Source organism: Artibeus jamaicensis, unplaced genomic scaffold, assembly GCF_021234435.1.
Source record: "Artibeus jamaicensis isolate MK-2021 breed Jamaican fruit bat unplaced genomic scaffold, CSHL_Jam_final contig_525, whole genome shotgun sequence".
NCBI lineage: Eukaryota > Metazoa > Chordata > Mammalia > Chiroptera > Phyllostomidae > Artibeus > Artibeus jamaicensis.
In genome coordinates this window covers 15689112-15716019 of record NW_026521874.1, presented here as the reverse complement: position 1 = coordinate 15716019, position 26908 = coordinate 15689112, and the positions used below count along the sequence as shown (strand labels likewise).

Sequence of the window (26908 nt, the reverse complement as noted above, 5' to 3'; positions counted from 1 at the left end):
GGAGAGTTGCTCAGATCTGGAAAGGGCTGTCCTGAGAGATTATGAGTTTTCAAATTCTTTCTTTCTTTCTTTTTTTCTTTTTTTAAATAAAAGAACTCTTTCTTCAAAGGACATTTACCTAGACGCCGACCTAGTTAAAACGGGATAAAGGCAAAACCACTCAGCCTGAAGTGGGTCCTGCTCTCCACCGACACTGCTTGGCAGGGGGGCTGCAGAGGGACCGTGGTGTCGGATGGGAGCCAGACGTGTGTTAGGGCCTCAGTGTGGTGCCGGCTGCTGGGCCCTGGAGGAAGCCTCCCGCTTTCCTGCAGCGTAGGAGACACATGGTCAGGGCTGTGCCTGAGAGGCTTCCAGACCATGTGAAACTGTGACTAAAAAGTACACGTATGGCATGTGAGTGGACTCAGTAAACAATAGCAACATTATTTTCATTGTAAAATGTAACGCCCAGGGTGGAGAGGCTGGGGGTGGCCCCAGTGTGGCCCAGGGCGGCTGTCACAGGGCAGTGAAGGAGCCGTCATTTAATGCACTAGAAAGTCTTCGGCAGACGGCTCGTGAGAAGGTCGGGGAAAAGAGGCTTTCACTGGACACCGATGTTCAGGAAGGCCTTGAAATGGAGACAACTTGGATACCAATTATACCTCAATAAAACTCGGGAGAAAAAAAGAAATGGAGAGAGTCTGGGCTGGGAACCACAGGGAAGAAAGAGTCAAAGTCTAGAAAAAAACAGAAAGGATTCCCCTCTGTAAACACACAAACTTCGGTACCCCCTTTCCTGGGAGAACAACAGTCAAACCAGAGCAGCAAAATATCGGAAATGTTTTTTTCCAAATGGTCAGAATTGAAGGATGAAGTTTCTATAAGCTTCTTAAATAATTTTCTTAAGCCCTGGCTGCTGTGGCTCAGTGGGCTGAGCACAGGCCTGTGTACCAAATGGTTGCTGGTTCGATTCCCAGTCAGGGCACATGCCTGAGTTGAGGGCCAGGTTCCCAGTAGAGGGCGTGTGAGAGGCAACCACACATTGATGTTTCTCTCCCTCTCTATAAAAATAAATAAATAAAAAATATTTTTTTAAAAAGTAAAAAAAAAAGCCCTGGCTGGTGTAGCTCAGTGGATTGAGCGCAGGCCTGCGAACCAGACAATTGCGGTTCGATTCCCAGTCAGGGCACATGCCTGGGTTGCAGGCCAGTTCCCTGCAGGCCAGTTCCCAGCAGGGGACGCATGAAAGGCAACCATACATTGATGTTTCTCTCCCTATCTCCTTCCCTTCCCCTCTACAGATAAATAAATGAAATCTTTTAAAAAATTGCCTTAAAATGATTATTAAGCTATAGTTAATGTTAGTATTTTCTTCCTAAGGACCTTTCCCAATTTCTAGAAGGCATCAGGAATATATATACAGTGTTGTCCTAGCAATTCTTTGCTCTCACATCAAAATCTCTTTTAGGGTCCAGCACAAGGCAAAAAAACCAGAAATTGTTGCTTTTTATGCCTAGACTGTTTCAATCTTCCCTGAAATTATATCCTTTGGACACAGAAGCAAACACAGTTCCTCAGACCTTAGTGAAATTAGTCCAGTTGTACATTTCACCCCACCAAGAATGAGGAACACCGACTGCCTTACTCTCCCTAGGACTGTGGAATCACGTTCTGATGTTACACTTTTACCCGGACAAATGGAGCACAGTAGGAAAGGAGCTCTGAGCCTTCCGTTCGGGAACTAGGCAGCTCTGTTATACTCACTTGAATGTGATGTGCAGAAGTATCTTTGCTACAATGGCTGTGACCGTGAGAATGAGGAGAGTTGCCAGGCCATACACAGTCCATCCTGCAGGTGCAAAAGACAGGCTTTATCAGACTGGTTTGACCTAAGCTTTTCGAAGGAAGCCCTTGGTGAACACTGGCAGCTTAGAAATGAAGGTCTGGCTAAGGAGCTGCCTGCAGGGGGGAAGAGCCACCAAATGCAGCTTAGAGCTAGGCTGCATGGAGTCCCAGCCTTCTGAGCACCTCACCTGGCTTTAGACAGGCAGGTGGTGTGGTCCAAAATGCACTGGACTCTGAGCCAGAAGGGGTCTCTACTGTGCACATTCTGTCTCTGTCATCTGTGCAACCACAGATGAGTTACATAAACTGCAGGCCCCGGTTTCCTCAACTGAGGAAGGAAATCCTACCGGAACACCCTAACCAGTGACGCAGGACAAGCGCTGGGAAGGCTCTCATCCCTGGGCTTCTGTGCAGGGTCCTTGGGGGGACCTGGACAATAGTCTAAAATCTCTAGGCTCGGTCACTGCTAACAGAACACTGCAGCCCTATCAGCTCATAAAGGCCCCAGTTTCCTTGGCAGAAAAGAGAGTATGGAAGTCTGTGCCCAACTAAGTTAGCTAGCTTGAACCACGAGACCATCACCCACTCCCGTTCCTTCTGCATGACTTTCCTTCATAGCTCTCATCATGATCTGGCTTTTATTTTGCTTCTTGTCTTTCTCTCCCCACTTATAGGCCACTGGAGGGCAGACTTTTTTGTTTATTGTATATATAGTCCAGTGCCTACAACAGCGCCTGGCATCATTAAAGCATGTGCGTATTTTTTGAATGAATGAATGAACAGAGCTCTTAAAATTGCCAAAGAATTTGGGGGGCTACAACTTGTGGCTCTAGAAAGACAATTCTCAATGAGAGAAGACACAGATCAGCCGATCAGTCACAGGGGATGGAAGGCGCCCGTGTCGGGTCTGTGTTAGTGAGCTCTTTCCCGAAGGACTAAGGAGTCAAAGGCCAGGCAAACATAGTGACAGAGCCAGGACCCTCGACGTGCCTTTGAACGAGAAACACCCCCCAGCGCTCTTGTTCTGTAACCACCACGAGCACTGCCTTCAAGCTCTGTGGCTTCCAACCCCTTTGAAGGTGCCTGGGAACTGCTACCTGGGATGGTCTGTGGTGGGTGGCTGGGGCTGGTGGTGATGACATAGAGGACTTTGGAGGACCGGGCAGCGCTGACGCTGAGGTTGGCCTGCTCTGTGATCACCTCGGCCAGCGTCTGGTTGGCAGTGGGCCTCTCCTGTGGCGGTTCTTCCTTGACGGCTAGAAGAGCAAAAGGAATTAACTGGGGAAAAGCTGGTAAAGACAATGGATAGCTTGGCGGGGGGGGGGGGGGGCACTCGCTGTGCAGAAAGACTGTTTCCTCTGATCTCACTCTGGGTGCGATCCTCTCCACTGGCCCTGCTGGTGCCCACGCAGAACCTGCTGGGCCCCGGCCCCGAAGGAGGCAGAAGGAACAACCTGTCAACTTCCAGTCGTTTGACTGGGCTCTTGGCAGACGCCTGAGCATACTTTATCATCGTCCTACCCTGAGCCTTCGTAGCTATGGCTCCGTCGGCCTGGAAGGCCTACTTGCTCCCTGTCTACTGACCCAGATCCTGCCTGATCTTCAAGGCTCTCCCTCCTCCCTCTGACTCCCCTGGAGCCCACGGACCGAACCCTTCCTGACACCCCTGACATCTAGGACAGAGACCACGTGTCGGACACCCGCTGAGTCTCTCTGTGCCACAGAGGTGTGCCTGGAACACGTGTGTCCACAGTCGAGGGGCACAGAGCGGGGCTCCATCCCAGGGGGATTTTAGGGTTGGCTGCGGTCCTGAGAGGCAGGAGGATGAACCAAATGACCTCCTCAGAGCCTTCCAGTTCTACCAACCTCAGCTTTTTCTTTCAGCTGTTTTAACCCTCCCATCAGAACTGCTAACTTGGCAAAACTGTCAGGTTTTACCTCTTTTCTGTACTGTAAAATGTATACAAGTTATGAAATGGGAGATGGGGGAATCCGGAGGTTGGGTCAGTAGCTCCTGACTCCGACCACCTGGGAAGAACCGCCCAAGGGCCACAACCACAGGTCACGAGGCAAGAGACACCCGGGGCGCACAGAAGTCTTACCTTGGTATAGGACAGCAAAGCCCTGGGCCTGATTGATGCGGTCGGAGAAGAAATACAGAATGACAAAGTCCCGAGAGACATTAAAGGACAAAGGCGGGCGGCTCCTCCCGTTGAAACGGACCAGGACTCGGTGGGTGTAGCCGTCCAGCAGCTCCACCATGTCTGCGGAATCCCTGATGTCAAACAAGGTGAAACTGAAGTGGATGTGGGCGGCTCCCGGAACCCGAATGGTCCAGTAGCAGACCCTCCCGGTGGCGTAGGTGTCGGGAAAGTCAGGGGAGTAGATGACAGAGGTCATGGCCGAGTAGTTCCCACCGCAGGCACCGATGAGAGCTGGGGAAGACAAAGGACACAGGCCCTCAGCCGGGGCTCGGCCACGGGGCTCACTTTCCAACCAGTTACAAACGAAACTCTTCTTAACTAATGTGATACGGTTTAGGATGTTGGGGTTTTTTGTGTATAAAACCAGACTGTCTTCTGTTTCAGGATCGAATCACAAAATGAATCGCTTAAACCCGGAACTGTGGAGGCTCTTTTATGTTTCACCCAGGAGACCTCGGAACGAGCACACGGCACAGTGGAGCGGCCCCAGGGTGGCGGGGGTGGGCTGGGGGGCGGGGGCCAGGCTGGAGTCAGAGAGTCTGGGTTTGGGACCAGCTGGGCCATGCGATCCTGCACTTCCAGGCGTCTCGCCTCTCAGTCGAGGATGGAGAGACCACCATCTGCTCCCGTATCACGTGGATGTGTGAGGACGGATGAGATAAAGCCCATGAAACCACTGGGACCTCTTTGCGGGGGAGGCTCTCCACGAGGTGCCGTTGTACAAAGAGAAGGGCGATGTGCATAGGAGGGCCCGTGCTTCTTTTTCAAGTGGGAGACGGCCCAAGAAATGACCTCCTGCGTGCAGAAGGCTCACTCGATTCTGATCACTCTGTCGGCACATTCGATTTCTCTGGACTCCTGTTTCTGATCTGCAGCCTCCAGGAAGAGGATACAACCGCCCGACCATGTCTTATGTGGGGACGTATCAACTAGACCCTGGAAATGAACGTCCTTGAGAGGGAGCGTAGGGCTGGGGTTGAAAAAGCTTCCGGGGAGTTCCACTTCCCTTTAGGATGTAGAAAGCAGGAGGAGAATCCTGCTTCCATCCAAACGAGAAAAAGTTCCAAACTTTTATCAACCTGTCAGGAAGCTGAGGTCTGGAGACAATTGGAATTTAATTCTGAAGAGTAAGAAGCCCCTTCAAGGAGAGCCAGACAACACTGAAGTGTTTCATCGTTGACAGAGCACAGAGGAAGAGGTATGAAAGCAAGTACGAAGGAAGCAGCTAAAACTTCAACAAGTCTGAAAAGGCGTGCGGGTCAGCCCCTCAGTCTAGGAAAACCAGCAGCCCCTGACACAACAGAGTCTGCACTCACTCGCAAGCGGTTCTGGGCAGGCCTCCACCCAGTGCCCACCAGAGTGACCTGGTAGGACAGTACGGTTGGTGGCCCGGGTGTGGTGGCAAGATGGCTGCCGCTGGTAGGCAGGTCGGAGACCCTGCGGCTTCCCAGAGACTCCTCTCAAGGGAAGCAAAACCTTCCTTTGAGCTGCTTCCTTCCTTAAGCTGCTGGGAGAGGGGCACCAAACCCTCTTGCTCCCAGAGCCAGGGTAGAAACGAAACCTGTTTGCCCCTGCGGAGAGGGAGTAAAGGACTCTACCCTACTTGCCAAAGCAACCAGGCAGAGATCTGCTTCTGGGGGAAGAGCAGAGGCACAAGCCACCAGCCCCGGGTTGCCCTGAGCCCTAGGATCCTGCACCAGTAAAAGCAGGGGCAGGAAATCTCTCCTTCCCAAAAGCCACCTGAGATGCAGGGCGGTGTTTGGCTGCCAGGGAGGGGGGGTGGTGCAGGAATGCTGGAGAGGTCCCACCGTGAAGCCCAGTAGCACATCCTGTTTAAGAGCGAGGATGGACAGGAGAACCAAGACCCTCCCCGACCCAGAGCACAGCACTAGGGAACAAGCAGCAACAGTCCACCACTGAGGGGGGGAAAGACACCCGTGGGGGCATGGGCTTGCAGCAGCTGCTCGACGCTGAGGGAGCAACAGGAACACGGGAGAAAAGCCGCTGGCACCCCAGGCTCCACACTAAGCATGAGCACCAGCAGCTCGCCCCTGAGGGACACTGAGGGGGCCCGGCTCACACTGAGGACAGTGACAGGGACGAGGGAGCCCAGACGCAGCTCATTGCTGCCAAAAGGGCTCCGTCCCACGCTGGACAGGCCTGCTCTTTCCAGGTGTGAGGTTTTTTCCCCTTAGCCTCTGCTGTTCTTCTATATATTGTGTGTGGCATTCAGTAAAATATTACAACACACACGACAGCAAGAAAGTAAGCAAGACAGGACGAGGGAAAAAAAGACTCATTGTTAAGAGATAAAACATCTGGTCAAAAAATACACGTAATCTCAAATCATTATGTTGTAAACCTAAAAAAATACAACGCTGTATGTCAATTATATCTCAATTTTGGGAAAGGAGAGATGAAACGACCCGGAGAACCAGACTCACTCACTAGTGACCCACGTGCCAGAGCTACCGAGACTGTGAGTGACAAGGAGAGCACGGAGTGGGAAAGGTGCACCACGTGCTGCAGCAGACCGGGCACTCAGCAGAGGTGAGCACGGTAAGAAGAGTCAGGTGTAAATGCTAGAAGTGCAACAAGCCATGATCAGAGATAAAATAACTCCTCTGATGGGCGTATACACAGACTACACGTAGCTCAGGGAAGAATAAAAACATTTGAAGATAGGTCAATAGAAATTACCCAAAATGAAGCACAGAGAGAAAAAGAAGTGCAAAAAAACAGAAGGAGCACCCAGCGCCCGTGGAACTACATCAGGTGGTCTGACAGTCTGTAACCGGCGTCCCAAGAAGAGAGAGAAAGGGAACAGGGCAGAAGAGATACTGCGAGAGAAAATGGCTGAGAATGCTCCAAAGTCAATGGACGTGATCTGAGAGTCTCAGCCAACTGCAAGCAAATAAATTTAAAAAAATAAATGTTAAACAAAAGAGCAAAGAAAACACACCTAGACGCATTGTAGTTAAACGTGGAAAACCAAAAACAAAGATAAAGTGCTGAAAGCAGGCAGAAGATGAGAAGGGATTATGTACAGGGGAATGGAGACATGGCAGACGTCTCTAGAAGCTGTGCAAGCCACAGGACAAAGAAGTATTTCTTGAAGTAGTAAAAGAAGAAAAACCGTCAGTATAGAATTCAATAACCAGCAAAGCCATTTTTCAAAAACGAAAGTCAGTTAAGGCTTTCTCAAACAAAAGACAGCAGACCTGCATTAGAGAAAATGCTAAAGAAACTTCTTTGGGCCAAAAGGATATGATACCATATTCCTGGCTAGTGTGGCTCAGTGGATTGAGCGCCAGCCTGCGAAGAACCAAAGGGTCGCTGGTTTGCTCCCCAGTCAGGCAGGTGCCTGGGTTGCAGGCCAGGTCAGGCCTCCAGTAGGGGGCGCACCAGAGGCAACCACACATTGATGTTTCCCTCTCTTTCTCCCTCCCTCCCCATCTATTATTTTAAGAATATGATACCAGATGGCAAATAAGAACAAAAATAGATGTTCAACATGATAAGTAATTATGGAAATGCAAATTAAAATCATCACACACCTGGTAGAATAGCTAAAATTAAAAAAAAGAGACAGTAGCCCTGGTTGGTGTGGCTCAGTGGACTGGGTGCTGCCCTGTGAATGGAAAGGTCACTGGTTCGATTCCCAGTCAGGGCACATGCCTGGGTTGCAGGCCAGGTCTCCACTTGGGGGCGTGCAAGAGGCAAGTGATCGATGTATCCCTTGCACATCGAGGTTTCTCTCTCTCCCCCTCCCATCCCCTCTCTCTAAAAATAAAAAAAATCTTACAAAAAAAACAGACAATACAGAAGTTCATGTGAGAACGTGGAGCAAGCAACTGGAAGCCTCCTACGCTGTTGGTCAGAATGCAAAGTGGCGGGTGTAGCCACTTTGGAAACCAGTTGGCAGTGTCTTATAAAGGTTAAACACTCATTCCGTACAGGACCCAGAAATCCTGGACTACTAGGTGTTTGCTCAAGAGAAATGCAAACATATGCTCATATAAACACTTGTGCATCTCTGTGGTTAGCAGTTTTATAGCACCTCTATCATAAACACATCAATGTTCATCAACTCTAAATGGATGAACAAACTGTGATCTATTTGTGCAAAAGTACGCTTTTCACAATAAAAAGGAACTACTGAAGCGACATAGGTGAATCTTAAAATCACTGTCTAAGTGAAAGCAGCCAGACACAAATGGTTAAGTAATGCATGATTTCATGTATGTGACCGTCTCAGAAGACAGAACTGCACAGATGGAATACAAGGTCAGTGGTGGCTGAGGGTGGGGTAGGGGGCGGACTGACCACACAGGGTCACGAGAGATCGCCCTTCCTCCCACCTTCCCTCCCTCCCCCTCTCCCTTTCTTTTTAGAGAGAGGAGAGGGGAGAGAAACATCGATGTGGGAGAGAAACATTAACTGGTTGCCTCTGGTACGCACCCCAACTGGGGGCCAAACCTGCAACCCAGGCAGGTTCCTAGGCATGTGCCCTGACCAGGAATCAAACTGGTGACCTTTCATTTTGCAGAGGACGCCCAACCAACCGAGCCACACCATTCAGGGCACGAGGAAATTTTTAAACTGACGAAAATGTTCTATATCTTGGTTGTGTATATTTACTAAATATCACTAACTAAAAGGGTGATATTTACTGTATGTAAATTATACCTCAAAAAACCCAGGTTAAAAAAACAACATGGATTCGTAGGCTCTAATCCCGACCACTTTACCCCACAGTGACTATGTGGTAAGAGTCTTTCTTCTGCACACCTTTGTTTCCCCATCTGTAAAATGGAAACGACAACAGTTTCTCCCTCATGGGGACTGATACACGTTAAAATGGGTTGATACACGTCGAGTGTCTGGGTATAGGACCTGGCACATAATACAAGCTCAGTATGTATTAGCTACTCTGTTATTATCATAAAAGAGTAAAACACCCACGTTAAACTGGTATCTCAACAGCAAAGGCAGACCTTAAACTTAGAACTTTTGATTCCTAGATGCCAGCACGTCCAGTCCAGCGGTTCTGAGAACAAATGCATGGCATCTATGACGGATCATGAAAATTCAGGGGTAATCTAGCAAGAAACCTGAAACTTAGGAACACACTCAAGACCTTCCTTTTTGTGGGGGAGAGCAGCCTGACACGCACAGCCTGGGGTGCGTCTTTCAATCAGCGCGCACCCGTTTAATGGAAGCACTTTCCTCCTCACTGGTGTGTAAAGTTGCGACTCACAGGTGATGGTACCTTGGAGTCTGAAACATGGGGACTAACGACGCAGCCCCCGCAGTCAGCTTCTGCCTGGCCCTGGGCCCTCACTCCTTTCCACCATTACTCTCTTCCCCTCCCACTAAAACACAAGTCCCATAAGGGCAGGATTACTATCTGTGGGACTCTGGGCAAGTTACTTTGTGAACCTCTATTTTCTTGTCTGGCAAATAAGGATAAGAACAGCTGCATCACTGAGAATTAAGGGAAAGATCGCGGGGACAGGGAACAGCACAGTGCCCTGTAAATGTAGGCGCCCAACTAATGTTACAGAGTAAGACCCAGTCTCTTGGATTCATCGATCCCTTCAGCGCCTGAGGGAGGCTTAAGAGGACAGCTTGGACCGTCCCTGTAACCCATTGACTGCCTGACTGTGTTTTTGGTTCTGTTAATCAAGTACATTAAATTCCGGGGGCGGCAGAGGCTCTGAAGCCTCCTTTGGTGCTGCATCTACACACATGCACAGTCTGACTTCCCTGCGCACGTGAGCGCTTGCTGCAAAGTCAGCCGTGGAGTCTAGGACAAATTACTTGATGTGGCAAAGCTGTCCGAGCAGACAGCTTGGCCTCCACAGTCTCTCTCCTGAGGTGCGAATGCAGCCTAAGGGCCTGGAGCCCGAAACGCCCCTTTGGAATGAGCAGAGGACAGAAGGGTCTCAGGGAGGGTCGGAGATCCAGGGTCGAGCCACACTGGTAGCAGAGCCTGATGCTCTAGGACCTGTAACCTGGGACTGTTACCTGGTCCCTCTCTCGCCATCTGAGTTCTCTGATCTCTTCCCAAACTGTGGGGCGGTCTCCGGGCACCATCTTCAAAATGCTCAGCCTTATCCATCCAATGGATCACAAGCATCTTTGTGAGGTGGGACTCGAGCTGTTTAAACGATTCTACTCTCTCATTAGGTGACACTTTAGAGATTGTTGTTACAGCGCCATGTTTTGTACCTCTCTTTGCAAAGCTGTGGGGTATGCACCCGCAGAGCTGGCTACCGTCAGGGGCCCCTGCCAGCCAGCACCCGCCAGGGCCGCAGAGGACGGGAGCAGGCAGCTCCTGAAAAGCTGCAGAAGGGGCGCGTTTGATGATAAGCAGGACCGTGCAAACTTTGTCCACAGACTTTTAAAGTATTAAATTGGATCTGTAATCATGACCTATTTTATTACTGTTAATAAGAGAAATTCAAGCCGCTGAAAGTAGGAAAGCCAAGAGCATGGCAAGCCTGGGTTGGAACCCTGGCTCCCGCACTGGGAGCCTGTCTGTGGGCGGACGCACAGGTTTCTCACCAACGGGGCTGCTGCAGGGATTAAATAACCAAGCAGACAGAAGCGCCCAGCGTTAAGTCCAGCACACACAGCAAGCGCTCATAGACAGCGACTACTTTCACTGTAACAAATTCATTTTAGTGCACCTTGAGTGAGGTCCATCTCCTAGATGGAGCCTATTTATCTCCTAGATGTGTTTCTAGTACCAAAGAGGACACTTGACATGTGACTGAATGTAAAGCAAATTATTTCCGTTTGATACCTCCAGCAGAGGCACTGTGCTAAATTAAACATAATTTCATCTGCCACAAGGCAGATACCCCAGTAAAAATGTGCTGAATGAAAACTTACCATATAAAACCCACATTCTATCGTTTATTAATAAAAATGTCTCCATTTTAACCATTTTAAAGTGTATAATTAGTGGCACCAGCACGTTCACAGTGTGGTACGACCATGCCCGTCATCTGCCGGCAGCAGATCTCCGAAACCCCAGGAGGAGAACCTGTGCCCAGGCGGCGGCAGCCACCTCCCGTCCCTGCCCTCTCCCCAGCCTTGGTAAGCACGAGTCTGTGCCCTGTCTACATGGATGTGCCTGTTCTGGACGTTTCCTATAAATGCAACCACAAAACGAGTGGCGTGTTGTAGCGTGTGTCCGCACTTCATTTCTTCCTGGGGCTCATGACGATCTCCCTGCACAGCACACGGGCCAACCTCAGATACTGCATGTTGGTTCCAGGCCACTGCCATGGGGCAAGTATCGCAATGAAGTGACTATTTCAGTGAAGTCAGCCACGGGAATTTGGGTTTCCCGCTACACATAAAACCTGTGTTTCGCCCTGGCTGGTGTGGCTCCGTGGACTGAGCACTGGCTGTGGATCGTGAGGTCATCGGTTCGATTCCCAGTGGGGGTGAGTGCCTGGTCGGCGCATGCAAGAGACAAGCAGTCGATATTTCTCTCCTTCTCTTTCTTCCTTCCTCTCTCTCAAAGAAATATTTATATTTATTTTATTTATTTTTATAAATTTTATTAAATAATTTTTTTAAAGATTTTATTTATTTATCTTTAGAGGGGAAGGGAAGGAAAGAAGGAGAGAAACATCAATGTATGGTTGCCTCTCATGCGTCCCCTGCTGGGAACTGGCCTGCAACCCAGGCATGTGCCCTGACTGGGAATCGAACTGTGATCGTGTGGTTCATAGGCCCACACTCAATCCACTGAGCTACACCAGCCAGGGCCCAAAAGAAATATTTAAAGGTTATGTTTATACTACACTGTAACCCATTAAGTATACAATAGCATTATGTCTAATAAAAGTACATGCCTTAATTTAAAAACTTTATTGCTAAAAAATGCTGACCATCACCTGAGCGTTCAGCAAGTCAATCTTTTTGCTTTAAAATGGTCTCACCTTTAATTTGTAAAATTTAAAAAAAAAGCAGTATCTGTGAAGTGCAATAAAATGCAGTCTGCCTATACCACATTTTGTTTATCAGTTCATCGCTTGATGGACGGAGGGTTGTTGCCACTTTTGGCTGTACGGGTGTCTGTACGAACATATGTTTCCGGCTCTCTTGGGCACATACCTAAGAGTGGAAACTGGGTCAGAGGTAAGTCTGTTTCATGTTTGAAGACACTGCCAGACCGTTTTCCAAAGCAGCTGCACAAGTCAACGTTTCCACCAGCACCGTATGAGGACTGCCATTTCTCCATATCCTCAGCACCACTTACTTTCCGTTGTTAAAAATTAACACAATACTCAAGTGCTCTTCTATGCACAGGTCAAACCCGGGGGGCACGAAGGAGAGGCAGGGGGCGCGGGGTGTGGAAGCTGCATGCCGGGAGGCTCTTCATTCGTGGATTCCTCTTTCCTGAATAATGGACTTTAAATCTACATATCTATTTGATTGTTTTCCCCTAAAACTTTAACTAAGCTGCTGTTTTCTTCCACGCAACACTGTATACTTGATTGTGTACAGAAGCTGGTGAGCACGCTCTCTTCCTACATAAGCAATGGCAGAGTTTGACATGCAAAATTTAAAAAATTTAAACTGTCCTGATTCTAGTTTGTAAATGGAGAAGCAATCCTACCTTTCTAAGCAGTAATGGAGGAAGACTAGTACTTTGTTTATATTGATATATTTAAGTTCATTTTTTTCCACAATACTTTTGATACCATTGGGTTTCTCCTATTTTCCTAGTTCACGTACATCAGAACACTAAATAACACTGTTGGAGTTTTATGTTGCAAGAACAAATGAAGTGAGCTTGAATAGTGCTACAGAAAATTAATACCATATTCTGTTCAAAGTGGAAAAGCAGGTAGTGAACCCACGTACCCTGCTTCTGTTTACTGGCTAGAGCCCCACACGGCTTGTCCGCAGAGTGAGCCTCAGTGAGTCATCTATCCTCTCACGTCCACGGACCTTCTAGGTCAGGTTGGAGAGATAAAATAGTGCCTTCCTCTGATGGCTGCTGGGGGACCGAATGTAATAATTTCTATAAAGACCCTTTACATACAAGGTAGTCAATGTTCACCTCCTTCCTTTCTCCACTTAAGGGTTTGCTAGACAATTTGTGAGCTCAGGAAACATACTCATCTGGGTTAGGCTGTCCAGGCAGAGGATTTTACAATACTGAACCCTGGAAATGAAAGGTTCAACAGAAGTACGGTGCATACTGTTTGCCAGCTATTCTTCCTTTAACATTAGCCAAGGTTCTGTATCTTTAGAGGCTCGGTTTTCTTTAACAGAAACTGAGCATTTGTCCCTGGACAATGAGAGGTATGGACGTCACTGGCAGTCTCTGCTCGGTGACCCTTCCCCTGCCTCCCTTCCCCCGAAACATAGCTCTCCAAAAAGACACGTCGAAGTCCTAATGCCTGGTGTCTGGGAATGTGACCTTATTTAAAGACAGGATCTCATCTTTACGGACGCAATCAAGTTAAATGAGGCCACACTGGATTAGCGTGGGCCCAACATCCAATGACGAGGGTCCTTATAGGAAATACACAGAGAGACACAGAGGCACAGATAGACACCGAGGAAAGATGAATAGAATACGTGAAGACAAAGGAGAGACTGGGAGTAACGCAGCTCAAGCCAAAAATGCTAAGGAGTACCAGCAATGAACAGACGCTAGAAAAAAGCAAAGAAGGGTTCTTCCCTGGGGCCTTTAGAGGGACCGTGCACCTGATGACACCTTGATTCAGACTCCTAGTTTCCCGGACTATGAGAGAATACATTTCTGAGGTTTTAAGCCACACAGTTTGTGATCATTTGTTATGGCCACCCTAGGAAACTAACACACCATATGACGTTTCTGCCTAAAACTGAGCCACTCTGCCTAGTGATGTTAGGAGTGTAACAGAAACATTATAGACTATAGCATGTTTTAGTGATCTCAAGTCTTTCTCACATCTGCCTCGTTTGTGACCATCTCCTTTCTGCCACCTTGAAATCTAGGACTGTGGTACCAGAGAGCGCTGTTGTGGCTCTCAGAGTCTCCCTCCGACTGAGTGGGCGTGGCTGGGTTATGACGAGGGATCAGGCGGCCCAGAGGTTGTAACCAGTTGTTGGAGAGGCCCAGGCCTCGGATCCATACCCCATTCGGAACACATGCGGCCTCCAGCCAGCATTTCACAAGTGTGGCAGGTCAGGGAGGAAGTGGGTCAGTCAGGGCACACTCAGTACTGGGCCTGGAAGACACCTCAAAGCTTGTGCTCTGCTCAGCTGCATTACAATAAGATATAAATCCCGAAAGGCCTAAGAAAACACTAAAAGGGCTTGGTGGTCACATTAAAACAAGATGATTTTTTGTTTGTTTTTTAAAGAGGATCTTAAAGCTGATGCTGAATCAGTTTGTCAGCGTCTCCATCAAATTGGAAAGGTCATCTTTTCTAGGTTGTCTCAAAAGGCCATGGCTCTTCCAGCACAGGACACACTGTCACTGGTCACTTGTTAAATGAACGCCTTCCCTTCTAGAGGGCAGGGGCGGAGTGTTTGTGTTCAGCGCTGTATCGCAGGGTCTGGTCAGCGCCTGGCCTGCAGAAGGTGCCTAGTAAGCATTGCCAAGTGGATGAAAAAAACCAATGGAAGGAAGGGAGAGCGAGCAGGCCTGTTCCCCAGCCCAAGGGTTCCGTGTCTTCAGCAGCAATGGGCCCAGGGCATACTCACTGTCGAAGAGGATGATCCGGCCATCGCCACCACAGGGCTGGGCGTGATCCCCGAAGCAGACGCTGTTGCACTCGGTGCTGGCGGCCTCCCCGTACTTCCAGTAATCGGGATTGTTGCCACAGAAGCAAGCGTAGCCTGACTCCATCCCAGCAAACTGCCACAACAGAGAAGCGGTACTTGGTAAGTGTCAGCCGGAGATGTCACGTGCCCTGAAGGAGCCTGGGAAAGCTGGCCCCAGCCAGCAACCAGCCTCTCCGTCCCAGCCCACCTTTCCCTCGGGACCTCGCCCTTGTCCTATTCTTGTTAACACTCGCTACACCGCGATCAGTAACTGTGTTACCACCGTGTTTCCCCTTCAGAGAGCATGCCTTTTAAATGTTTACAGTTCTGCTGAATTCAACTAAGTTTTAAGGGGGGAATCCCAAATGCTTGAAACAGTGGTAATAATAACAGCTAAGCATTTTATTGAATTTTTACCATGTGCCAGATGGTAAGTTCCTTAGAGCTAGTCCTCCAGCAAACTCATTGGAGGCCCCGTTTAAATTTTTATTTATTTTTTCTATTACCATTTAGTAAACTATTCATATGATGTGGAGCTCTATGAACTTCAACCCGGGCACAGGCTTGTGTGACCGCTCCTGCAATCAGGACACGGGACAGGTGCATCACCCCCATAACCTTGGTCACGCTGTTACTGCAGTTTCCCCTCCTACAACTCCTGGCAACCACTGACGACTTTTCTATTCCTGCCGTTTGTTTGTTTGTTTGTTTTTTTCCAAAAATGTCATATGCCATGGACTGAATGTCTGTGTTCTTCTCCCCTACCAAATTCCTATGTTGAAAGCTCATTCCAGAAGTGACAGTAATGGGAAGTGAGGCCTTCGGGAGGTGATGGGGTCATGAAGGCAAAGCCCTGGGATCAGTGTCTTTACAGAAGAGACCCCAGAGGCCTCCCCTGCCCCGTCTGCCAGGTGAGGACACAGGGAGAATATGGCTGCCTGTGAACCAGGAAACAAGTTCTCAGCAGACACCTCGTCTGCCAATACCCCGATCTTGGCCTTCTCAGCCTACGGACCAATGATACTGAGTATCTTTTCATGTACTTACTGGTCACTTGAGTATCTTCTATGGAGAAATGTCTATTCAAATCCTGTGCTAATTTTTTAGTTAGGTTGTTTGTTTCCTTATTGTCATATTGTAAGAATTCTTTATATACTCTAGGCGTTACATCCTTTTTCAGATATACGGTTTGTAAATATTTTCTTCTATTCTCTGAGTTGTTTTTCACTTTCCTAATAGTGTTCCTGACACAAAAAGGTTTTAAATGTTGATGAAGTCCAATTTATTTTTTCATCGATTGCTGTTGCTTTTGGTATCATAACTATAAAACCATTGCCTAATTCAAGGTCATGCATATTTATACCTGTGCTTCTTCCTACGAGCTTTATGGGTTTAGCTATTCCATTGAGATCTTTGATCTGTTTTTAGGTAATTCTTGTATATGATGTGAGGTAAGGGGTTCAGAATCATCCTTTCGCATGTGGATCCCCACTTGTCCCAGCATCATTTGTTGAAAAAAACTATTCTTTCCCCATTAGATGACATGGCACCCTTGTCAAAAATCAGTCAACTTCACATAAATGTGCATATGAAATTCTGGACTCTAAATTCTATCCTATTGATCTGTAGGTCCATCTTTATGCCAGTACCATAGTTCTTTTTTCAGAAAAAGTTAATTTTGTCTATGATGTGTTATAAGAATAGAGGTTCATTTTTTTTTCTTTTCCATAAAGAGCTCCAGTTTTTCTCCAAAATCATTGCTGAAAGACCATCCTTTCTCCCACTGAATTATCTTGGCATCTTTGTTGAAAACCAATTGTCCATATAAGTGCAGGTCTATTTCTGGACTCTATTTATTTTCATTGATCTACAGCAGAGATTGGAAAAGTTTTTTTTATGAATGACCAGATAGTATAGCAAATATTTTCAGCTTTGTGGGCCATACGGTCTCTGTTCAATTTCTCAGCTTTGCTGTAGATTAATGAGTGTGATTATGTTTCAATGAAACTTTAGAAATAGGTGGGTGATAAGATTTGGCCCACATGTCATTGTTTGGTGACTTCTGACCTATGGAACTACTGTTATGCCAATACCACTTTCTTGATTACTATATGTTTTTTTAAAGATTTTATTTATTTATGTTTAGAGAGAGGGGAAGGGAGAGAGTGAGGAAAACATTACTGTGTGGTTACCCCTTGAGGGCCCCCTACTGGCGACCTGTCCTGCAACCCAGGCATGTGCCCTGATTGGGAATCGAACCGGTGACCTGTTGCTTCACAGTCCGATGCTCAATCCACTCAGCCACTCATTTTTGTCTTTCTGTATCAAAAACTATGCACTATGCTAATAACTTCAGTCCCTGTCCAACATTACATGCGTCGTTCCAGCTTTCCCTGGCTCCCTTGTTCAACATGAGAAACATGGCTCCCATTGCACTCAATATATTTACTTAGAAGATCAATCCTTTGCAAGCAACTAATCTCTCGATCATGCCGGGCCAACTGTCTTGTTCAGTCACCTTTCTGACAAAGGTCCTGAGCTCTGCTAGGTTATTCTCCTTGCATGGGCCTGATTAATGGACTTTTGACTGAATTAGTAAGGAGGGAAGGAAGAAAAGGGGGGAGGGAGAGAAGGGAAGAAGAGAAGGAGTGAGGGAGGGAGGGAGGGGCAGAGGGCGGAAGGAAGGAAAGAAGGAAGGGAAGGAAACAAGTTAGTTCTTTTTTGATATAATAAACAATAGCATTATTGATTTTTAATGGCCAAAGAATGGATTTCAGATAGAGGAATGGCTAGGAAGGAAAGAGGACATTTGGAACTGTGTCTCGGCTGGGCCCTCAAACGCGTCAAGGAAGTGATAACCTCGTTGGCTTACTCCCAGGTCTCCAGTAGAGCCCGAGTGCCCTGCTCATTCACACAAGGGCACAAGGAAGTGTGTGACTCTGTCAGAAATCACATAGCGATGCAGATACTGGGGATGTTCCCTCAGGTCCTTTTCTTTCAGTCTCCTGAATCCTAAGCCCCACCCTTCCTCCAAATTCTTGGCAGAAAACTATAAAGTTGTATGGCTTACAGGGTGTGTTTCAAAGACACACACATGTTTTTAGGTCATCTCAGCAGAATGCATTTACATCTTTATCTATTTCTATAGATATACAGCCCCAGGGCAATTACCTTGAACCTCTGACTCCGACAGAAACTGATGCAGGTCTGTATGGTCAGTTTGTTAGATGTCTTACTGGCGCCAGTTAGAGGAGGTGGGTTTCCGTGATCCTTGTAGCAGCCGAGGTTTCCAGGCACTGGAGGAAAAAGAACAACAAAGGAATTTCACAACGTCTGGCTGGGAAACACCGAGGCGGAAAAGCATGTTGCACCAGGTACTGTCATCTCAGTCAATCTTTCCACTCCTCAGGCACAAATAAATAACAAATAACAAGCTTTCAAACTGGAAGCCTTAGTGTCCTCTGCTAAATGCCACGTTTTTGTTTCTTTGTTTCTCACTTTGAAGAGTAGGTGAGGCCCATATTACTAACCCTAGGAAACTTTTTTTTTTTACCTGTTCACTATTGATAGAATTTTGTATTGAAGAGAACTAGGAACACTTTCCTTAAAAACAGAAGCTACGATGTGTAAATTGTTTCAGAGTCACTAGAGGGCAGGGAAATGTCTTGGAAGTCTGTCATTTTACCCTTTGTGCCTCCCATCGTCCCTTCAAAAGCTCCGCAGTGGGTCTCCCCAAGGTCCTTTGGTAAGTGTACTAGTGTCCTACTGCAACTAGAACAATCAGAGGCAAAGGCAGCGTAAATTCACTATCTTCAGTTCAGGAGGTCAGAGGTACTAACTGGGTCTGATGGAACTAAAGTTAAGGTGACAGCTGTTTGTCCTTCTGGAGACTCAAAGGGGGAGCCCCTATTCCTTGCCTCTTCCATCTCTGCAAGCTGCCCCTGTTCCTTGGCTTGTGGCTGCAGAATTCGAGCCTCTGCTTCCATCGCCACATCACCTTCTCTTCCTCAGCTCCTCCTCTTCCTCCTCTCTGTTACCAGGGCCTGTGTAATTACATTGGGCCTTACCTGCATAATTCAGCGTAATCTCTCCATCTTGAAATCCTTAACCTAATTACACCCCCAAAGACCCAGTAAGGGATTACATAGACATTGTTTTTGGTGTGTGTCCGAGGCACATTTTTTGGGCCTATCGTAGTAAATGTACTAGTGTTTCACAATCACACAATCAGATGTTTTGGTCTATGCTGTAACTGAGAGTACGGAAACCTGAATATGTACTGACTGCGACACAGCGTTCAAAGATGGCCCTCAATGACCCCCACCCTCCTGGTGGTCATGCCCTTGTGTAATCCCCTCCCCTTGACCGTGGGTTGGAGTAGTAACTTGCTTTTGACTAACAGAATGTGGCAAAGTTAATGGAATGCCACTTCTGTGATGAGGTTCCAAGAGACTGTGACTTCTGCTTTGCTGATAGCAGACTCTCTCTATTGCCTTCTTGGCATATACAGTTTGATGGAGTAATACGTCATGTGAGAGAGGAACTGAGGATGGCCTTCGGCCAACAGCCCGCAAGAAAACGAGACTTTAAGCTTCTGCAAGACTGAGTCCTACCGATAATTACGTACGCCCGAGGTAGATCCTTCCCTAGCGGAGTCTTTGGATGCGACCCCAGACCCGGCAGACACTTTGACCGCAGCTTTACGAGAGACCTTGAAGCAGAGGACCCAGAATAGCCACGTGCAGGTCTCCTGACCCACAGAGAGTGTGAGACAATAAATGTGTGCTCTTTTAAGTCACTGCACTTTAGGGTGATGTGTTATACAGAAAGAGCTAACTAGAACACCTATATAATACATACTAAATACAAGCTTATTGAATGAAGGAATGAATTTATTGTGGCCTATAAACTAATCAACCTCTCTGGACCTTAGCTTCCCATCTCTGTTATTAATTTATGAATTACTCTGCTAGCAGATGAAGCCAGTTCCCACTGTCCTCTGTTTGACTCCTCACAGTTTATATAACTGAAGGCATAATAAGACATGAATGAGGCATGGTCCTAGAGGCACTTCTAGGTCAGTTAAGAGTTACCTGCTATTCGACTCCAAAGTAAGCCATATAGACTCTTATGTTTAAGGCTGGGAAACAGCACAGTCCAATTTAATACAAAAGCTTTATATCCACATTAGCCTTTTGACATGTACAAATATACATGTGTGTGTGTATGTACACATCCAGGCTTTTAATTTCTGCCACCATCTGCACCTACCCAGTGCATTGTAAATTGGCAGGAAGTCCCTCTCTGCCGACCCAGAGTCACCCTGCCCCCTCTAAGCCAAGTGGTTACCCGTCTCCCTGACGTCACACGTGGTTCAAATATAACAAATGTGGCTCGCCACACAAACGCTAAAATGCATTTTTCGGAAACAAACCAAGTCTCTATAGCAGCAATGTAAACAGAAAAAACTCCAGGCAGTAGGAGCCTGGTGTTCAGGGGGCCCGGCTTGGGAATGGCTGGGTTTCAGAATTTAAACAAACGCAGAGAGTTAAGCATCTCTAGCTGGGAGCACAGCATGTAAGCCAAGTTTGTTAAAGGGACTTTGCATATGGAAATGCAAATCATGCACTTAAAAAGTTTTTAATGAGAGCTACTTGATCATGATCATCTTGGTCATTCACTTTGACTTTTGTCTCACTTATTCCTTCATGCTCACTAGTTAGCGTGTTATTAGTATTAGTTTATAGAGAGCCCAAGGCACAGAATCATAAATGTTAAGATTAGACATAAACAAGGCCATGGGTTGCATTAACGCAGCTGGAATCCATCAGCTCTATTCACGACAGTTCAGGGAGCAGATCCAGGCAGCTCGTGCTCCACGGGGGCAGGGAAGTCCCAAAACACACCGCGAGGCAGCTCGATCACTGGAGACCCGGTCACTCGGTGTTGCTGCTCTGTCCACTTGCGTATCAAGGGCCTGAGGTATCATTCTTGCCATCCGACTTAATCACTTGCCAGACACTGTCAATTGTACCTCCTAAAATACTGCAGACGTCTGTCCTTGTCTGTCTTTCCAAACTGCCACTTCCCCAGTTTAGAACATCAACTCCTCCCCTCTTTGATGTGCCGCTTTGGCCTCCGATTCCAGCCCCATTTCCAGGGTCAACTTCCTCTAACTGAATTGGCACACTGCAACCAGGATAGTCTTTACAGGACATTCCAGGCGGAAGAAAAGAAAAGGGCAGAGGCCTAAGGCAAGAATGAATGACCTTGGCCTTTGCAGCAACGAAGAATCCAGTCTGACCGGTGATACAGAGACTGGAGAGCAACAGGAGCTGGAGGAGTATGCAGGGCCCTGCCTAAAACCCTCAGACTCCTGGCTGCTGCTCAGGGTGAAGTCCAAACTCTCTCACACGTTACACTGGCCTTGTCCTATCTGTGCTGCTCCCCTTCGCCTCTCGCATCAGGATGGCCCCCCAGTCTCTGGGCTCATACTCTGTATGTAGGTCAAGAAAAATCCTAGTGTATCTGCAAGTTTCCCAGTTGCACACTGTTCTCTGGCCTCTGGACTTCCTCATATGTTATTCCCTCTGCTGGGAATATTCTTCCCTACTTAAGACGGCAGCCCGTCGTCTTTCTTCCTGGGAAGTCCCATGACCCTTCCATCATACTCTCTGCCGCACACAAAAAGGCTGTCTGCCCCTGCTGTGCCGTCCTATAGCAGCCTATGCTGAACTTGATTCTCAACACCTGCTTCTGGGTTGCTCTCCTCAGTTACCCACAAACCACCAAGGGCAGGACTGCACCTGTCAGACACCACTGTATTCCCAGGGCTGGCACGGCCCCAGTCACACAGCAGCTGCTCTAAGGAACAACTGCTCTGCGTGCCAGCTCAAGTCACAGAGCGAGTGGGTGAAGGTGCTTCTTCGGTGGCAGGAAATGAGGAGAGCAGAACAGAAGGGAAAAGCGGAGCCAATCTGTAACAACGTTCCCTTAAAGCAAGTGACCATGGGTTTTGAGACCCGCCTGCTCCCTGCCCTCTCTGGCTACCCAGGGACACCATTTTAGATAGCTGTTTTCCAGAAAGGTTAACTTTAACACTTATAATGTTATCTTCATGATTTTGGAAGAAACCTTTCTAAAATGCATTAGCTATTTTCCTAAAACAGCAACAATAAAACTTCACTTAAACTACTTAAAATGTTTCTTCGAGGCTTGAGGTTATCAAGTGTACTTCACCAAATGACCCCAGACTGGTGTGCTATTTTAATGTTCTTGTTCTGACTTTTATATTTAATCTGTTGCTCTGGCTGGTATGTATGGCTCAGTGGATTGAGTACAGGCCTGCGAACCAAAGGGTCACCAGTTCAATTCCCAGTTGGGGCACATGCCTGGGTTGTGGACCGGGTCCCCAGTTGGGGGTGCATGGGACGCAACCACACACTGATGTTCCTCTCCCTCTCTTTCTCTGGAAATAAATGGGTAAAATCTTTTAAAAAATGTATTCTGTCTCCTTGGTTACTGTCACAGCAGCTGAACGTTTGAACTTAGCACCTGCCTCTCTCGACTGTCGGTGTGGGCAGTCTGCGCTCACCCTCTTTTTCATTGGCTGCTTCGGAGGCTTAGAACGAAACTATCGAACTTGTTAGAATTATGTGAAAGAAAAGAATAGTTTCTAAAAGAAGGAGGACCTTTATGCTCCCACCTTCTGCCATCCCTATAGTGGCTCGGGAGCTGCCCTTCCTTGCACACCCCCCAGCACGTGGCAGCACCGTGAAGGGCACGGCGCTTCCTTCCTCTGTCCGGAAGCGGTCAGCAATGGTCCCGAACGGGGGCGTTGGGGGTCAGAGAAACCCTACGGTGAATGGTGGCCCCTCTGCCACAGCTTTTCCAAGGTCAGTTTTATCAACAGTGGAATGAGGGACAATACAGCCTCACAGCAGAATTAAAAGAAGATACTGTAAATAAAGTAACGGGACAAGACCTAGCAAGATAGTATGTGCCGAATAAACAGTGTTTATTATCGTTATTTGGAATAAGGCTTTTATCCACCAACCACACAAACAGGAACAACATGCTTACTAACAGAAATGTAAAAGAGTACTGAATTAAAGGACAAAAATCAAAGGCAGCCACCTCAGAAAACTGGCTTTGATTCCAGAGAGTCAAATGTTAATCTTTTCCATCTATCTGGCTAGCATACAACCCATTTTCACGTAAGCATCTTGCATGAAACTCAGAGCCTGCTTAGGAAGCCAGGACAGACGATGTTATTGCTACGTGACGGAGAAGGAATCAGTTTAACGAGGTTAAGGGCCTTGCGTGGGGGAACACAAGATGAAAATGGGGGGCAGAGTGGCGCTCTAGGGGTGCAGATTCCCATGCCATGGTTTTTTTCCTCGGGGTCCCCGGCCCCTTTTCCTGATAGGGCCAGTCTGGGGAGCTAAGTAAAGATGACCCTGAGATTAAAGACAGAATTCTCAAGTGCATCAGTCCCTTGACGCTCGGCGGCCAGCCTCTGAGGGGTGCCACTGCCCTCTGAGTCGCACTGGAAAGTGTGGCTCGAAGTCTCGCCGGAGGAGACACGTCATGTCATCTTCAGAAGCATGACTGGTCAATTGAGTGGATTTCCAGGCCGTAACCCACCCTTAGCTCTTCCCAGAAGCAGAGAGGAAAACTCAATTTGAAAAAAGGATATTTGTTCTCAAATTCCTTTTCACTTTCAATGCTATTTTAAAGTCCTGTGGCTTGGTCATGCATTTTTCGTCTTACCAAAGAGGCTTCATCATTTTCACAAAAAAAAATCATCTTAAAATACTAACGACCCCTTGTGTTTATCATAGCTGATGCTTTAAAACCCATGACGGTCAATCAGATGTTCAGAGTCATTAACAGAGGCAAGTTCTAGAGATGTCACCCAGGAACTGCACTGTTCTTTTACTGCCACCAGGAATGGCTGGGAAGTGAGCTGGGAGGCTTATTTAACGCCTGTGGCATTTGGTGATAACTGTGGCTTCGCTGTGGAGGTGCCACATGTGTCTCTGGTGGGGGGGGCCCACAGCTGACTCCCACGGGGGCCACCAGATTCTCTCTCCCAGGAAGGTGGAATTGGGACTCCGGTTGGTGAGTTGCAGGCAGCGGACCTGTAAGGTTCCGTCGATAGGCGTGAAGACAAACAGCCGTACCTGGGCCACGTGGGCGGAGGAGTGAGCTGCCTCTGCCAGTCCTCAAAGAGGAGGCAGGGTGACCGCCACGCCGAGGGGGCAGAGGCGGGAGCCACGTGGCCCCAGAGAGAGTTGGCCAGAGTAGAAACTTCCTTCCCAGGTTCCTGGGACACTGGGCTTGGGTTCTGTGATCTACTCCCAAAGTCCCTTTTGCTCAAGTCAGCTTGAGTGACTTCTATTCCTGGCGATCAAACAATTCCTAACAAAGGCAGAAAGCGTGCCTATTGTGGTAAAAAACTCAGTTTGAATGTGCATCTTCGGAGGAGAATTTGCATAAGAATAAGTCCTGACTGTCACTGTTTTCTATTCCAGTGCTCTGGAGAGATCTGGGGTATCTGTTTAAGAAACTAAAAGCAAAGTTCTTGTCCTGCATTTTAGAAAACTCTTCCCTGGGTCTGCAGAACATTTTATTTTTTCTTGTAAGTAAAATCTGCTTCTTCAGAAATGATGCAGTGGTTCTGCTTATTTTAAATGTCATGTAACCTTGTGTGGCAGAGACCATTCTGCCCCAGGCACTCAGCACTGATGCCTCAGTAGCCGATTTCTCCTTTCTGCGGTAGGCAGTTAGTTAGACAGATGTGAGCAAAGCAAGGAAGATAGGCCAGGTACAGAAAGTCACCAGGGCAGAAAGCCCTGGGTGCTGGGCAACAGGGAAAACAAGGACCTCACCCCCAAGCTGATCTTCCTCCCCTAGTGAACCACTGGACGTGCGGTTCAGACCCTCCCCCGAACTCTCCTCCCTTGGCATGTTGCCAGTCACGTGGTAAACCCCCTGGAGGAGGAGGAACAAGGGGCCTGAAGGGTGGCCTCATGGGACTCCCATGTGGGCTCTTGAACAACCATTCCCTTAGCAGGAAACCCTAGAGATGACATCTAGGCCTCAGTTGCATTTCAGCTCCAGGCCCAGAAAAACAGCAAAACCAGACAAGTGATGCCCTGGCTGACATCAGCCCAGCTGCACTGACTAATGACCCCCTGCCCTGGCACTGGCTGATCCGTCAGTGGAGACCTCCGTCCTGAAAGGGCACACTTGGAAAGCTGATTAATATTCTGCTGGGATCCTCTCCTGCGACCTCCCCTAAAATCCTCACCCTGAAATTCCCCAAGGACAGAGGACCCAGCGCACACTCCCTCCCAGGAGCACACCCACCTGAACTCTTCCCTGCCCCCCCAGGCCCTGCACCTTTACTTTGCTCTTTCCTAAGCTCCAAGGGCACTTTTTCTGCCTCTGTAATTTGTTTCCTGAGCCCATCTCTTCTACTGCTCACTTCTTCTACCTCTCTGACTTTCTAAATAGACTTTATTTTATAGTTTGAGTCTTGGCTTGGAAACCTTTCCTAGCCAGAACTTAAGTACCGACGTTGCTGAAGCAAGGTTAGGTCCGACACCCCTGGTCTAACCTGGTGCCTTCTCACCACCCCCACTTCCCTGAGAACTAGGACTAAGAACACACGAGATTTTGCCACTGGAATCCTATCAGAGGACTTACCATCTAGAATACTTCCATCAGAGAATCAACGAGGTAAATGTAGATTCATCCACACCCTGAGCCTGTAACCATAAGCATACTGTACCCCATCCTGCCCCACTAAAACGGTTTCAGCCCTGGCTGGTGTAGCCCAGTGGATTGAGCGTGGGCCCACGAACCAAACGGTCACCAGTTTGATTCCCAGTCAGGGCACATGCCTGGGGGGCAGCCAGGTCCCCGGTGTGGGGAGTGCGAGAGGCAACCACACACTGATGTTTCTCTTCCTCCTTTCTTTACCCCTCTCTAAAAATAAATAAGTAAAATCTTTTTTAAAAATTCAAAAAATAAAAAATAAAACTGTTTGGAACCCAACAGCTGTCAGTCATCTTGGTCAAAGTCCCATCACAATATGGCCCCTCCTTACCTCCATGCATTCATTCATTCTAAACACCGACTCTCCTTTTCAGTCACTCCGAGTCTCCAGGCAGCGCCGCGTGTGTCTCTAAGTCTATAATAACTCACCGAAATAAGTAAGTAAACAGCCTTTTCTCCCCTGTGAAATTTTACCTTCGGGGGAAGGTAGCAGGAGTTCCTAAGGACCCCACCCCCACGCAGCCCTGACGGGTTACAGCGGCAGTTCTGGTGAGAGTTCCTTCTCTGAAATGAAACTTCTGGTTATTTAACGTGGCAGACGGTCTCCAAAGGAGACTGTAATGATTTCTTTCCTCCTCCCTCCACACGTATGTGTTGTTCCCTACTTTAATAGTTGGAATCAGTTTCATCTATGCTTGAACCTCAGCTGGCTTTCTGGCTTGCTTTGATCAACAGAATGTGGTGGGCTTCTGAGTTCATGCAGCTCCTGCTTCCTCGTCTTCGGAGGCCAGTGGGCCACCACAGACGAGGTCTGAATACGCTGCTGCGAAGAACAGCCACCCAGGTGGGGCCCGAAGGCCACTCGGAGTGCCCTGCCCCAGCAGAGCCGGGAGCTGAATGCAGCTGCCTGGCCGAGCCCCCGGGAGAGAGGCAGAATCGGGGGAGACGGTCATCTGTTGTTTTAAGCCACTAGGGTTTGGGGTGGCTTGTTAGGCAGTAACAGACAACTGACACACCTTACTTGACAAAAGGCCAGTCCACGTTCAAGAGGAATGATACAGCTGTGTCTCTGGGAAGAAGAGCCGTTTGTTGACTTGAACTTATTTTTCAGGGACACCACAAAGGCCCCAGGCAAGCAACCACAGAGTCATCTTTTCCTATTTCTGCTGTTTCATCCCTTATATGTTATACTTGTCATCAAGTTCAGTCTTCCCCCTAAATGTCTTGGGTTTAACCCTTCCTGACTCATCTCACTGCTGCCGTCATCGCCCAGGCCTTGCTCCCCGGATGCAGAAGTCTGCACCCACTCC

General features: G+C 48.0%; 1 protein-coding gene across 2 annotated transcripts in view; it reads right to left on the bottom strand.

Moving 5' to 3' along the window:
* KREMEN1 (kringle containing transmembrane protein 1) overlaps positions 1-26908 on the bottom strand; it is a 59587-nt gene that overhangs the window by 4233 nt on the left and 28446 nt on the right. Inside the window, exons 4-8 of one of the 2 annotated variants that reach the window (XM_037153310.2) lie at positions 17985-18109; positions 14754-14907; positions 3927-4259; positions 2919-3080; positions 1744-1828 (exon numbers count right to left, since the gene is read on the bottom strand). In XM_037153310.2, coding sequence (XP_037009205.2) covers positions 1744-1828; positions 2919-3080; positions 3927-4259; positions 14754-14907; positions 17985-18109 — 859 coding nt within the window. The remainder of the gene's footprint in view (positions 1-1743; positions 1829-2918; positions 3081-3926; positions 4260-14753; positions 14908-17984; positions 18110-26908) is intronic. The other variant, XM_037153311.2, reaches the window with a different exon arrangement.